The sequence below is a fragment of the Pagrus major genome, chromosome 9, assembly GCF_040436345.1.
Source record: "Pagrus major chromosome 9, Pma_NU_1.0".
In the NCBI taxonomy this organism is placed as follows: domain Eukaryota; kingdom Metazoa; phylum Chordata; class Actinopteri; order Spariformes; family Sparidae; genus Pagrus; species Pagrus major.
The window spans coordinates 15,423,870-15,437,530 of record NC_133223.1 but is presented as its reverse complement, the minus strand read 5'-3'; the positions used below and the strand labels follow the sequence as shown (position 1 = coordinate 15,437,530).

The 13,661-nt window shown below is 38.9% G+C and overlaps 1 protein-coding gene across 2 annotated transcripts; it reads left to right on the top strand.

Annotated features, from left to right (window-relative positions):
* The first annotated feature begins 3,697 nt into the window (after positions 1-3,697).
* Positions 3,698-12,900, top strand: chaf1b (chromatin assembly factor 1, subunit B). 2 transcript variants are annotated; one of them, XM_073473746.1, is made up of 14 exons: positions 3,698-3,734; positions 4,109-4,254; positions 5,295-5,427; positions 5,537-5,657; positions 6,332-6,435; positions 6,608-6,704; positions 6,843-6,927; positions 7,235-7,328; positions 7,431-7,500; positions 7,592-7,683; positions 7,791-7,950; positions 8,243-8,815; positions 10,702-10,790; positions 12,181-12,900. In XM_073473746.1, exons 2-14 carry the CDS (start codon positions 4,129-4,131, stop codon positions 12,321-12,323), a joined length of 1,887 nt encoding a protein of 628 aa, XP_073329847.1. In that variant the 5' UTR covers positions 3,698-3,734; positions 4,109-4,128; the 3' UTR covers positions 12,324-12,900. The 2 variants fall into 2 exon arrangements, with proteins under 2 accessions (XP_073329847.1, XP_073329848.1); XM_073473747.1 differs by lacking the exon at positions 3,698-3,734 and adding an exon at positions 3,813-3,830 and having other exon boundaries at positions 12,181-12,680.
* Positions 12,901-13,661: the final 761 nt, after the last annotated feature.

Genomic DNA, 13,661 nt, shown 5'->3' with positions numbered 1-13,661 from the left:
ACTGATTTTCATTTTAAAGTTTAAGTTTAAAAAAGCCTAAACCTGGAATGTGCCTATTTGATGTGGCATAATTTTAAAACCCTGAAATTAAAAATCATATTTTTAAAGTTTTTTAAGTTAAAATCGCCAAAATGCAACCTAGGCTTTTTTCGTGAATGTACCCGAGTCAAACCTTCGTGTAAAAGCATAATTACGATGAAAAAACCACTTAAGATTTACCGTAGTTTCGTTTTCTGGTCAAAATCATTTTCAATTGCGTGCTAGGGGCAGCTGTATGGTAGCATCAAAATCGCTATTTTTAAAACACTAAGAAGACTCGACACAACATGAACGTTAGCAGGAGCAGCAGCCGTCCTGCCAGTCGAGATGCGTCGATCCCCGAGTGCGGCGTAACATGGAGGAGAAAGCTCCATGTTACGCCGGGGATCGACGCATCTCGACTGGCAGGACAGTGGCGAGCAGAGCAAGCGACTGCTAATGTGAGTTGTTCAAAAACCTTCTTTTTAGTAAACTCTGTGTACACAAACAATGTTCTCAATGCTCGTGTTCATGCGTAGAGACCCTGGTGATACTACGAGCAAAGTTTCATGTTGTGTCGAGTCTTCTTAGTGTTTTAAAAATAGCGATTTTGATGCTACCATACAGCTGCCCCTAGCACGCCATTGAAAATGATTTTGACCCGAAAACGAAACTACGGTAAATCTTAAAAGTGGCTTTTTCATCGTAATTATGCTTTTACACGAAGGTTTGACTCGGGTACATTCACGAAAAAAGCCTAGGTTGCATTTTGGCGAGAGTTACACTTTAAGTTTATATAGAAAGAGTCAGAAAAGCAACAAGATACATTATAATAAAATCCTCTACGAAACAACATAAATGAGAGTAATAAAGTTGTTCTAGATATGCTCTACAATAGTTGCTTCTCCATGCACCTTGGAAGTATATGAAGTCTTGCCCTTAAACTCCAGCTCTGAGGTGTGCACATGTGTACAGATTATGTATTGATACGGTAAATGCAGCACACTGAGAGCTTATTTGCACTATTTATTCATCTTGAAAGATGACAGTTGGAGAAAAAAACATGTAAAAATACAATGACAGCATAAATAAATGAATGTTATAATAATCCATTTACTTGTCAACTGCTTGATGTGTTACTGATCATTTAATTCTAGTCATGGTGTTGACTTGTGCTTTAAAGAATGTTATCATGTTTATATTGGAAAACTCCTGATGCTTCATTGATTCTGTTTCACAATGACAGCTGACTGTTTCCTCTTTGGTTTGTATTTAAGTATATTTTGTATTGATCCTGTCAGATATATTTTTATATTTGCCAACTTTGCTCTGTGATTAAATACTCTAAATTCTTTGTGGGACATTGTCATTGGTATCCTTGGGAATCCTCCTGATAGGAGAAACACTATTGATGATAGGTATAGATATGTTTCTGAGTGATACAAAGTGAAACTTAACTTAAAGGGTTATCATGAACTTCCTTCAAAGTTCTTAAATTGGTTGTGCTTGCTTGAGCAATTTTTAATAGGCAGCCATGATAGAGAATTGAATCTACATGTTGTAGCCGCAGGAAAATAATTCTTTAAAGTCATCTAATGTTCACAAGCTTCTTCACTGTCAACTAAGAATGTTGAGTATCTTTGCAACGTATGTAGCAGTGCTTAACACTGTAAATACATCCCATTTTATATATTAAATGGGATACCAGCTTTTTAGTTCAATAAGACTTTGAGGGACACTGAACAAAACAATTGGTGTGGGACTGACATGGAAGAATACATTTCATCACGTTAAAATGGTTAACTAATGTATTCGTCTTTATCTTCATCATCTCCCAATGTGAGTTCAAATAATTTACTGTAAAGTACATATCTCAGATTGACAGGTAAAAGCAAATGTTTGTATTATGTAATCATATTTGATTTTTGAATAAAACATTTGCATGAGGGCATAAGTTTAGGTAGTTTTCTATGTGACTATTACGTAACTAAACAGTTTCTTTAAAGGTAAACTGCCACCAGTGATGTCGCTTAGTGGCTAAGTTGCATTGTGGGTAATGTAGGCACAAAGCTTTCAAAAGGAAGAAGAATGCATGGAATAAACTAGAGAGGGCAAGTTCTGAAGAACCTGCAGTTGTGAATGCTGGCTGTTGAAAATCTGACGCCAAACGTGCATTTCTGCCTTTAAAAACTTTGAATAATGCCAAGAATATATGAACAAATGTGAATTATTTTAAGGTTTGTTGAGAAGCTGATGCCAAACTGAATGGTTGGTGTTAAATTTGAAGTTGCGTTTGAAGAGTATGAAGCGTCATAATAGTGGGGTGAGAACGAAGGATTCAAAATATATAAGCTGTGAGCCAAACTGCAATGCTGAGTTCAATTTGTGTCGAGAAGCAACTGATGGAGTATGAAGAGATGTTACTGTGGGAATGAGTCAAACTATGAATGGGACTGAAATTTTGAATAAATCGCAATGTGTGTGTGTGTATGTGTCTGCGCGCACTTGTGGGTGTGTGCTTACATACATGTATTTCCCTGTGTTGGTGTGTTTGTGTATGTGGTCATGTATGCACACTTGTGTGCATGTTGGACAGTGTTGATAGGTGTGTATGAGAGCGTGTTTCAGACTGCACTGATGAGCAATTCTGTCTGAATATATGAACAAGCCCAAAAATATATGAAAAATATGGAATATTTTAAGGTTTGTTGAAAAGCTGATGCCAAATTGAATTGGTGGTTTTAACTTTTTGAAGTCGCATCTGAAGGAGTATGAAGTGTCATAATAGTGGGGTGAGAATGAAGGATCTATCTGTCTATCTATCATACACACCAATGTAAAAATTTGATAATGGCTGAAAAAAAATGCATGTTTGAACTGTGGCTGTGCAAAAAATATGATGGTTATGAAAACGTTGACTTGTTGTGAGAAAGTCTGAATCTTTGTGAATGTTTCAAAGTTTCAAGGTGAATGTATGAAGGAGTAAGAAGAGTTTGAAAATGAGTGGGTTTGAAGTGATTTCTTATTGACTTCCATTATAACTAAGCTTAAAAGAAAGTTGAATATTTTGAACAGTTTAAATGGGATTTGAACGATGTATAATAGCTTGAATGTAGACAAATTGGGGGATATTTCAAAGTCTGAATGGAGTTTCTAGCTGGAAAAAGTGATAAGAATGAGTAGACGTGTTTAGAAAAAGCTTGAAAAGGTGTCAAAATGTGGGGGTTTTGATCATTCTGTCCATATACATGAGTGGGTAAAACTGGTTCAATATCTCTGAAATTTTGAATGATATCATTAAGAAAAGTAATGGCACACCATTCTCAACTGAGCTGAAAATTTTGATGTTTGAATGGAGTGAATATGTTGAAAGATGTGGAATGAGTTAACGATCAGAGGCTTTGATCAAAGAGTATCTGATCTAGTTTGCTTTTTAACCATCCATAATGAATCCAGCAGTGTCATTGGACTGCAAATCACTGCAATGGACTGCTTTTCAGAACCTACATCACCCACAAACTTAAAATTGGTGATATTTTCACCACTGTAACACATGTGGAGTACAGATATCGAGAAGGTTGGATGAAAGTGAACGCACCAGATGGTCACCTCCCTCTTCCGCGTTTTCGTCCAATCAGTGCAGCCTACTCGACCGGAAGTTTTGAACGAAGCGTACGCGGGAAATTACAGTTCGCTCCAGTAGGACAACAGAGGAGGTAAGACGCTGTGAAATACTTCGAGATAACACCATTTTAGCGAATAAACAGAAAAAAACGAATTGTGTTTATAGCAAACATAGCCATTAACTACGAGTAAGTTGTGTTTGCACGAGCATGGTTGTGTCGTTTCTCAATAACGACAGCCACAAATCATCCCAACAATCCCGCTAAGTTTATTGCTAACGGTGTTAGCTGGTTGTCGCAGCCGGTTCCTGTGACTCTGTGAAATCAAATTATTTTCTTCTATATCCCGTAATAAAGGTTTCATATTGTTCAGCATGTAGAGTTAGCAGTCTGTGTTTGCTGCTAAGGCCAATGTCGGCCTTGTTTTGTCCGAAGCTTCAAATGTACATGTTTTTTTCTCTCTTAAGGTCGGTGTTAAATATACAATATGAAGGTGGTAACGTGTGAGATTGCATGGCACAACAAGGAGCCAGTCTACAGTCTGGACTTCCAGCACAGCTCGGATGGACGCATCCATCGGCTGGCCACAGCTGGAGTGGACACCACAGTCAGAGTGAGTGCAGAGGAAAGAGTCAAGTTATCAATACATCTGGTTAATGCAGTGATGAACCAACAGTTCTGCAAGAAAACTGATCAGAAGTCACTTAAATGACCATATGAAGTAGTAATCGTTTACATGCCTTTGTCAAGGAAAGGAGCAGTGTGACACACAAGAAAAAGTCATCTAACATCAATAGTGATATCTTACAGAAACAAATGTAGCATTTTCACATTTAGGATTAACAGGAAATTATCAAGGCCTTTTTTTTCCAGGGCCTAAATTGGTTGAACATGTCACATACAGGCAATGATGGAATGAAACTAAGTACATTTAATCAAGTACTGTAATTAAGTACCAGTTTGAACTTGAGCGTGTACTTTACTTTAGTGTTTTTTAGCTACTTTATACTTCCACTCCACTACATTTTTGGAGGCAAATATTGTACATTTTACTCATTATACTCATTCTATAACTTGCAGTATGTAAGAATTGGCCACCTGTTTAATTCATATTCAAAACAAGTAGGAGGCAGTATATCACCAGAGTAACCACTAATTGCAGCTTACTGTAGCTGCTGAAAGCTAGTTAGCTCAGTTAGCCGTGCCGCTAGCGGTCCGGACTGTGAGCTCTGAGTCATGGAGGAGTGTTGGTGATCAGGTGGTTGGTGGTCAGCATGTCAGCTTCAGTAGATATCCCTCCAACATAATACACAGACATAATTATGTCAGCTGTTATTTTTTCATAGTCTGTTGATAATTGTTGTTAATTTTTGAATGTTTTGTTCTTGCATATTGCAGATTGCATGCTACATCAGAGCAAAAGCAGCACATTTTTTAATTAATTTATACAATACAATGGAGCCCTGGTTGAAGAGTGAATAATTTGCAATACACATCATACAGAAGTGTGCAAAATCTTATATTGAGTAAAAATATAACCGAGTGAAAACAAGTAAAACATGTTTTAAACAGTGTGTATATTCCTGCAGCTGTGCTATATAAGTTGTTCAAAGTGTATGCATTTACTGACTTTTTGTGCTGATGTTGATGCAGCTGTGGCGGGTAGACACAGGCCCTGATGGGAAGGCAGTGGTGGAGTTTCTGTCTAATCTGGCTCGACACACTAAGGCTGTCAACGTAGTGCGCTTCAGCCCTAATGGAGAGCTGCTTGCCTCAGGAGGAGATGGTACGTGAGACATAATACACAGATGCAAGGCAGTGGTGGTGATATTATCCGAACAGATATTTTAACATACAGTGGCCTTTAGTAATGGTTTGGTTCCTATTTGGTACAGATGCAGCGATTCTGCTGTGGAAGCTCAATGACTCTAAGGAGCCTGAGCAGGCCCCCATGTTCCAGGAGGATGAAGATGCTCAGCTCAACAAGGAGAGCTGGTCTGTGGTCAAGACACTCAGGTACACAACTCTGCCAGCTTCAGCCCCTTTAAGTTAGGATGTTTTCCAGAGGACTTGTATCTCTTTTCCTTTGGTTCCAAAGACTCTTGGAATGTGTTCTGACTGACAATAGCTGACCATTAAAAATGCAGCCTCTTTATTCGTTTTGATATGACCACTGTGTTGGCACAGTATGGGGTCCTGTCAAAACAGGTAAACCTGGCTCAAGTTTTGCCTTTACACAAGTCAGTGTCATCTGGCAGGTGCACTGTGTGTGCCAATCAGTAATGCAAGTGCAATGATGACACCCTGGATGATATTTCAAAGTTGTAAATTCCTGCATTTTCTATATCCTGCAGTATTATAAGCCACTGTGCAGCCACCAGATCATATTTTATCCTCTCTCTGCTGTCTGCCTCAGCCCATTTAGCTCATTTCCAAAACCGACAATTATACTTATGTCAGACTTTTCTCAATGTCTTGGTCGGCACTTAAAATCCCCATGATCAGACAAATGAGGCAGACATATTTCAGAATTACAAGAGAACCGTTACTTTGTCATGAATAATTTTAATTACCCTGAGTATGGAGACCTTCTTGTTCTGTCTGTTTTGCAATTTGCTGTCTGATTGATTTTATTCTGTAGCAACAGTGGTTTTTACAAAGTGATTTCTCACTATTTGATTTGTCTTCAGGGGACACATTGAGGATGTTTATGACATCTGCTGGACACGGGATGGAAACTTCATGGTGTCTGGGTCTGTCGACAACACCGCTGTTATGTGGGACATCAACAAAGGTTTGATTAGACTCATAGATATCTGTGTATTCCATACATTTTCACTTTCATCTGCTATATTTGCTCAGTACTTTAGTAATACAATTCTACAATATACTGTAAAATATGTCATAGTATATCTTATATTTGATTTGTGTTTATTACATTTGTTGCAACTGTTTCTGTGTTTCAGGACAGAAGCTGTGTATCTTGAATGATCATAAGAGCTACGTGCAGGGGGTGACCTGGGATCCTCTGGGCCAATATGTAGCAACTCTCAGCTGTGACAGGTACAGAAACAGACTTTCAGACCACTTAGAGATCTAATCTTCATTTAAAGAGTGTATGTGCTGTTGTGTAGCTTGTCACTGATGGTGGGGTTTCAGCAGTTTGATGCTTAAGGTGTTTCTGTTTTTTCTCCCCTTCAGAGTGATGCGTGTGTACAGTACTCACACCAAGAAGAAGGCTTTCTGTGTCAGTAAAATGAGCTCTGGCCCACTCGCAGAAGGAGAGGTCAGTAGAAACTTTGCTTTTGATGACATTATTATGTTTTTCTCTCTTTTTTAAATAAACACTCACAAACCTTTTGTACGTTCCATTTGAGACTACTCTGCATGAAATCAGTTCTCTGTTTTGGCCATTTGTTCCCTCACACTTGTTTATGAAGCTTCTTAATATGTGTCTTATGATTCCATTTATTTTTTATTAAAGTTAATTAAATTTACTCTGTAATATGTTCAGAGACCCTCTGCCCTGCTTTAAGTGAGTGAGACATGTGACATACATGCTCTCAGTGCTGCATTTCTCTTTATGTTTGCAGGTCAAGCAGTACAGAATGTTCCATGACGACAGTATGAGGTCGTTTTTTCGACGTCTTTCATTCACACCAGACGGGTCTTTCCTGCTTGCCCCAGGTAACCTACTCAGTATGCTCCACCTGTTGAAATTTAGTGTATAAAATCATAGTAAGGATAATGTCTATAAGTTCCCTCTCCCGCCTCCTTTCTAATCCTCAGCTGGGTGTGTGGAGATCGGAGAAAATATCATAAACACCACCTACATCTTTTCCAGGAAGAGCCTCAAGAGGTAGCTTTTGTGACACCCTGTGGTATTTATAGAGAGTGAGAGTTAGTGTTGAATATATTTACACTGGTAATTCTCTGTTTGTGTATTTTAGGCCCATCGCTCACTTACCTTGTCCAAGTAAAGCCACACTGGCTGTGCGCTGCTGCCCTGTCTACTTTGAACTGAGGACCAAGAAGGGAGAAGGCAAGGACATGCACCCCATTAGTTAACAGACGAGCATGATAATGAAGCCCTCCTTTTATTATGCACCAATGTTTTACTCATAATTTTCGTCCCTTTCTCCTCTACAGATGGCTCTGTTGAGCCTCTTCCAAATGTTTTCCAGTTGCCGTACCGTATGGTGTTTGCTGTGGCATCTGAGGACTCCATCTTTTTGTATGACACACAGCAGACCCTGCCTTTTGGCCTGGTGTCCAACGTCCACTACCACACACTCAGTGACCTTACATGGTAAAAGACTCTCTTCTAATGTCCTCTTCTGTAGCGCTCTCTTGTATAGAAAAGCACCTTATTGAATAGTTGTCATTTGTAGAAATAATTGAGTTTTGAGTCCTGGTCCTAAGTGAAAATCATTTTAAAGAACTTTTCAAAAACCAGAGCAGCAATTTCAGTTAGACAAGAATATATACATACAAGAGGACTGATATGTAAAAACAAATAAGAACAAAAGATTACTGAATGTTCTGTGTGTGTCATATATCCGTCCAACCACTGACATTTTTTTCTCTTACATCCCCTTTAGGTCTCGTGATGGTTCCTTCCTGGCTGTGTCCTCCACAGACGGCTACTGCTCCTTCCTGTCCTTCTCTCTGGGGGAGCTGGGCACTCCACTGAAGGAGCCCCCCACCCTGGAGGTCTTTGCCCCAAACAGTGGTGTAGAGAAAAAGGGCAAGAAAGCCAGGACCTCATCTCCTGTGACCCAGTCACCAAGCTCAGCCCCAACTCCCATGTCCCAAACCGGCCTCGGCAAAGATGTCCCCTCTGTCACCCCCCCTGAGGAGAAGAAGAGCACCCCCAGTGCCAAGTCTAAACCCCAGCCCCGTAGGATCACCCTCAACACCCTGGAGGGCTGGGGGAAGCCCTCAACCCCCAAAGCCTCAGCTCCTTCAGCACCACAGACCCCAACATCTGCAAGCACAAGCGCACCCTCGACTCCCCAACCCCGTGCAGCCCCTCTCACCCCAACCAGCTCCTCCAAAACACAGCCACGCATCACCCCCCTTACTCCCTCCACCCCTAAAGTCCTCAACAGTGCTAATACTGCTGGACCCACTACCCCGAAGGGTACAACCACCCCTAAGGGGCCCACCCCAAGGTAAAAACAAAATAAGTTATCATGACTGATTCTGAGTCAATGCGTTGATCATTGGCAGGTGCGTTTTTCAGTGCATATGAGGCAAATTGTGTTTGTTTTAGGGCTGCAACTCATGATAATTGCATTGTTGATTAATCATTTGATCCATAATATTTCAGAAAATAATGACAAATTCTTATCACAATTTCCTCCATCTTCAAACTTCCTGTTTCTTTGAAATTTCGTTGATATAAAACTAAGAAAAGCTGCAAAAAGTCACCTTTGAGAAACTGGAAACAGATTTTTTTTTAACAAACTGAAAACATTTGACTATCACATTAGTTGCAATTAAATTACTGTAATTTCAATTATGAATCGTCAATCATTTTAGCCCTAGTATTCAGTGAGTGTTACTCAGTCAATGTTCCCCTCTTGTTTTTGGAACATAAGTAAAAAGTATGTAAAAATTTAATCTAGGGCTGCAACAAACAGTGATTTTCATTGTGAATTAATCTGCACATTATTAATTGATAAACATTTAGTCTATAAAATGTTTTTAAAAAATGTGAAAAATGCTCATAACAATTTCCCAGGGCCCAGAGTGATGTCTTCAAATTCTGCTTCTTTTGTCCAACCAAAAGTCCAGGACCCAAAGACTCTTCATCTACTGTCATATATATCAAAGAAAGGCAGCACATCCTCATGCTTAAGAAGCCGGAACCAGTAAAAAGTTGGACATTTTTGCATGAAAAATGACTCTTGTCAAAATAGTTGGCAATGGGTTTTCTTTCACTTGTTTAATCGATTTATATTGCAGCTCTACTCTACTCATGTAGCAGTTTTCAAGAAGAGGGTTACAAAGGTCACAGTTGCCAAAATAAAACATAAAACAATATTTAAATCAAAGATGAGCAAAAATAGTAATATGAGAACAACTCAACAGACTTTTCTGATCTGACCCCCAGAGGGAGACTGTTCCACAATGCAGATCTAAGACAGCAAAAGCTCATTCACCACAAGTCTTAAACTTTGATTGGGACACTCACCGACATGTGGAGGAGCCAAATTGTGTAACAACTTCAAACTAATTAGACAGATTTTAAATGTAGTCCTAAGCCTGACAGGAAGCTTGTGTATTGCTTTATATTAATAATGCAGCAGAATTATTGTAAATAATATACAGTTAAAGGTATTTAGACCTCTGTTCAGATGTGCTGTAGGTGGTGTGAACAATGCAGGTGCTGCCTCACACAAGAGCACATATGGTAATTTATGGAAATACTTGAACTATTCAAATGTGTTGTGAGTCAGACTGAGGAAGTAACCACACACAGAGCATACTGCATCCACCTCCCTGCCCCCTAATGGTTCAAGTAACTAAGCTGATTACCTCTAAAGATGCACTTTACAGAGATCAATACTGGAATTAAAAGAATGGTTCTTTAAACTGTGTGAAATGCTCTTTTAAAACATACATTTAAATGTTCTTTTAGCAATGCAGGAAAAGTATAAATAGCTGTAATGGGCTGGTGGTGTTTGTGTTGGTGTCCAGTGCTCCGTGCTGGCAGTGAGAACAAAGCCCTGTCTGGTATGAGGGATTCGTTGGACCCCCCACTGACTATAAAATAATAATCACTCTGACAGACTGTGTGTAGACAATGGCAGGTCCACACATGCTTTTGTATTTGCCTTGTATCTGTAACTTGGAACGTTTGCCTTGGCTAGTCGTGACTAGTTCTACTAGTGGGCAGCAACTGAATCAGAAGAACAAAAACAGGATAAATTAATTGGAACAGTAGTTTTCTTTGTTCTCTCTAATTTATTGTCATTTTATGCGTGTGTGTGTTTTTTGTTGATCTCATGCTTGAAGAGTCTTTACCATTCGTGTCTTTTCTGTTTGTTTACAGGAGAGTATCTCTGACTCCTGTTGGAGTCCGATCTCCAGCTGTTGGTTCACTCTTCTGCACTCATTCTTCCACTGAGAAGGCCAAACATGGTTAGTGAGGGCAGCTACTGTGGATCCAAATATCAACAACACAAGCTTTATGATTGAAAATCATGTACAATACTATTCGAAAACTAATCTGCAGACTCAGTCCCAGAGTTTGTTTTGATTAGGGATGCACCAATCCAACTTTTTTCTCTCCTGATACCAAAACCAATGATCCCATACTAGTGTTGTGATTTTCCCCTTATTTAAAAACCGTAGTTTTCACTGCATCAAACTTTCATGGAAGGTAACACAAGGCCAGGGGCTGCTGAGGCACTAAAATAGTAACTGATAGCAGAAACAAACTTTTTAATGACATTACTCAAGAAACAGTCATGTCCTGTTCCATTAAATCAGGCTAGAATCGGTGCATCTGTGTATATATGCAGAAATTGTGCTTTGGTTGTGCCTCAATATACAGTATTTCATCCACTGCAACACTTAAATGACATTGCTGTATTTTGTACTTATGTAGCTTGGTGGAAAAACAAGAGCATAACTTTAGCAATGTTATGGTTAAAATCTTGGGGCTTATTTTCTTAGTTTTGACCATTATTTCCATCAGGTATGATACATTTTAATCACTAAAGTTAACTGCTAAAGCCTGTGAACACAGCGATGTAGTGAAAGTCCAATGGAGCAAGAAACAAAAGCAGTGAGATGACAAGTTGTAAACAAAATAAAATGATAGCCTGATTACCCCATACTCTTTGTTTAGAGGGAAAAGTTGAAAGTTGGGGCCCTCAAAACGTTAATCCTTGATTACACAAAAAAATTGTGCATGAAGTTGAACATGGGGTCGGTCTGTAAACTAAAAAAAAAGAACAAGTCACTTGTGTTTTCTTTTTTGTTAAGCCAACCTGAGGGGTTTGTTTAAAGCCTTTTATTATTGTCTTCTCATGCTTCTTGCCCAGTCTGACTTCTTTGTAGCGATATAGTCATGTTCAGGGATCTCAAAACAATACCCAATTATCAGAGCAAAGTGGAATTATTCTGTAAATTTAATGAGATGAACCTTAAACTAGCAATAGACAGGTTTTTTACTTTAACATATCCTTATAAAGTAAATGATTGCATAATGTAATGGCTATAGAATAATGACACCATCATTGTTTGGATTGGTTGCTTATAAACCTCGATTTCATTATGCATCAGGTCAGACTGGCAGCAGGGCACCGCTTTCACTTCTCCATTTTAGACTAAATGAATAAATAACCTCACGTTTTGTCCTGTTTTGTTGGTAGTTGCAACTTTGAAGGAAAATGGAAACAATCTAGTTGTTTGCGACAGCAGCTCCAACAATAGTACAGCTTACATGTTACACACAGTTCCTTACACTTCAGCAGAAGACTATGGTCATCCTGTGTCACTTCATTCCTTTATTGTATTTCTCCAGAGCGTCCCTCTCCTCCCACCGATCCAGTGTGCCAGCCTCCAGAGTCCAAACGGCCTAAGACCAGCAAGGCCACAGCAAAGACCAGCAAGGCCTCACCAAAGACCAGCAAGGCCGCAGCAAAGACCAGTGGCATGAAGGCTTAGTGGTTTCTGGGAACGTCGTGGTGCTATGATATCAGAACGGAGTACATACAGCAGAGGGTGACCGTTGAAGAAGCCCTAGTACAAAACCTCTGAGGTTGCCCATGGATCTAACACAACAGTGCAATAGCATTGTGCTTTGGGTTGATATAGTCTGTTCTTAAACTAGATGAAGCTGAAACCTCACATAATGTACTCAGTTATACCACAAACTGCATTGCAGTAAGTGTCCTTGAATTAAATCTTTTAGTCGTGTGTGTGTTTTGTATCATACAGTAAACAGATATTGAGGTGATTGTATTATATTTGATTTGTTTGACATTCAGATGCTGATGTGCTATTGTAAAAAAACAAAAAGGAGAGTTGTCTCATTTCTTCTTTAAAAAAAATGTGTTTGCAAAACTAAAACTGCTCTAAAAGAAATCTGAAAAAAAAGCAAGTGCTTCAAGGCTTAGTGCCTTGTGAGAACTTCATATACAACTTGAAGACTGAACCTCAAGACTGTTGAGTAAAAAACTCAACATTGTCAAGCATTTAAGGGTCATTTTCTTATTGTCTAATAAAGGGTTTTCATATAAGGTTCCTGTTTAAGTGGTTTGCAGTAAATGGCTGTGGGATGATTCATGCTTTCTTAATGACAAGCAGCTGCCGGCTGTGTAGAATGTTATTTTCTATTAGGAAATTATCATTCATAGGCTCTTTGTGTTAAACCTAAAGTGAAACGGCATTTATCTTTTGAAAAAGCTTCACATGTATAGGGAGGACAAGGCCAGTGGGGAATTAATGCTGCAAAGTTTGCTGAGAAAGATGATCATGGTTGTTTGTCACCATGTATTCAGGACTAGAAAAAATCTGAGGTCAGGAAATTGTGACTGAAAATATTATAAATAATTCTGATATGGATTATTTCCATTTATTTATTCAGTTTATTGTTACATTATCATTTCTATGGACTTTAATTCAATACATGATGCTCTAAATGTTCTACACACTGCCAAGAAAAACTGATAGAGAAGAAATAAACCTTATTTGTCTTTTTTACTCACCACATGTAGGTTTCACCGCTCAGGTTCATTTTAAAAAAACAAAACTAAATTCCCTAGAAATTACAGAGAACATGACTGCCATGTCCTCTGATAGTAGCCCTGAGTATTTTGCAGTACTTTTATATTGCTTTGGCTCAGGTCTCACTGTACAAACACTTTCATTCAAAGAGCCAAACAGCCCTGAATTCTTACCTTTCAACACAAAATGCTGTATAAGAGCAAAACTAAATCTGATGCTCAAAATACACACTTTTTTTCGCACAAGTCTGCTGTGTCTTAACGACTACCACCCTGT

What these genes read in the sequence shown, in the direction of transcription:
- chaf1b (XM_073473746.1), top strand. Translation starts at nt 4,129, where the DNA reads ATGAAGGTGGTAACGTGTGAGATTGCATGGCACAACAAGGAGCCAGTC. An exon ending in GAGTGGACACCACAGTCAGA is followed by an intron (nt 4,255 to 5,294) that starts GTGAGTGCAGAG and finishes ATGTTGATGCAG; the next exon opens with CTGTGGCGGGTAGACACAGG. An exon ending in ACACTCAGTGACCTTACATG is followed by an intron (nt 7,951 to 8,242) that starts GTAAAAGACTCT and finishes CATCCCCTTTAG; the next exon opens with GTCTCGTGATGGTTCCTTCC.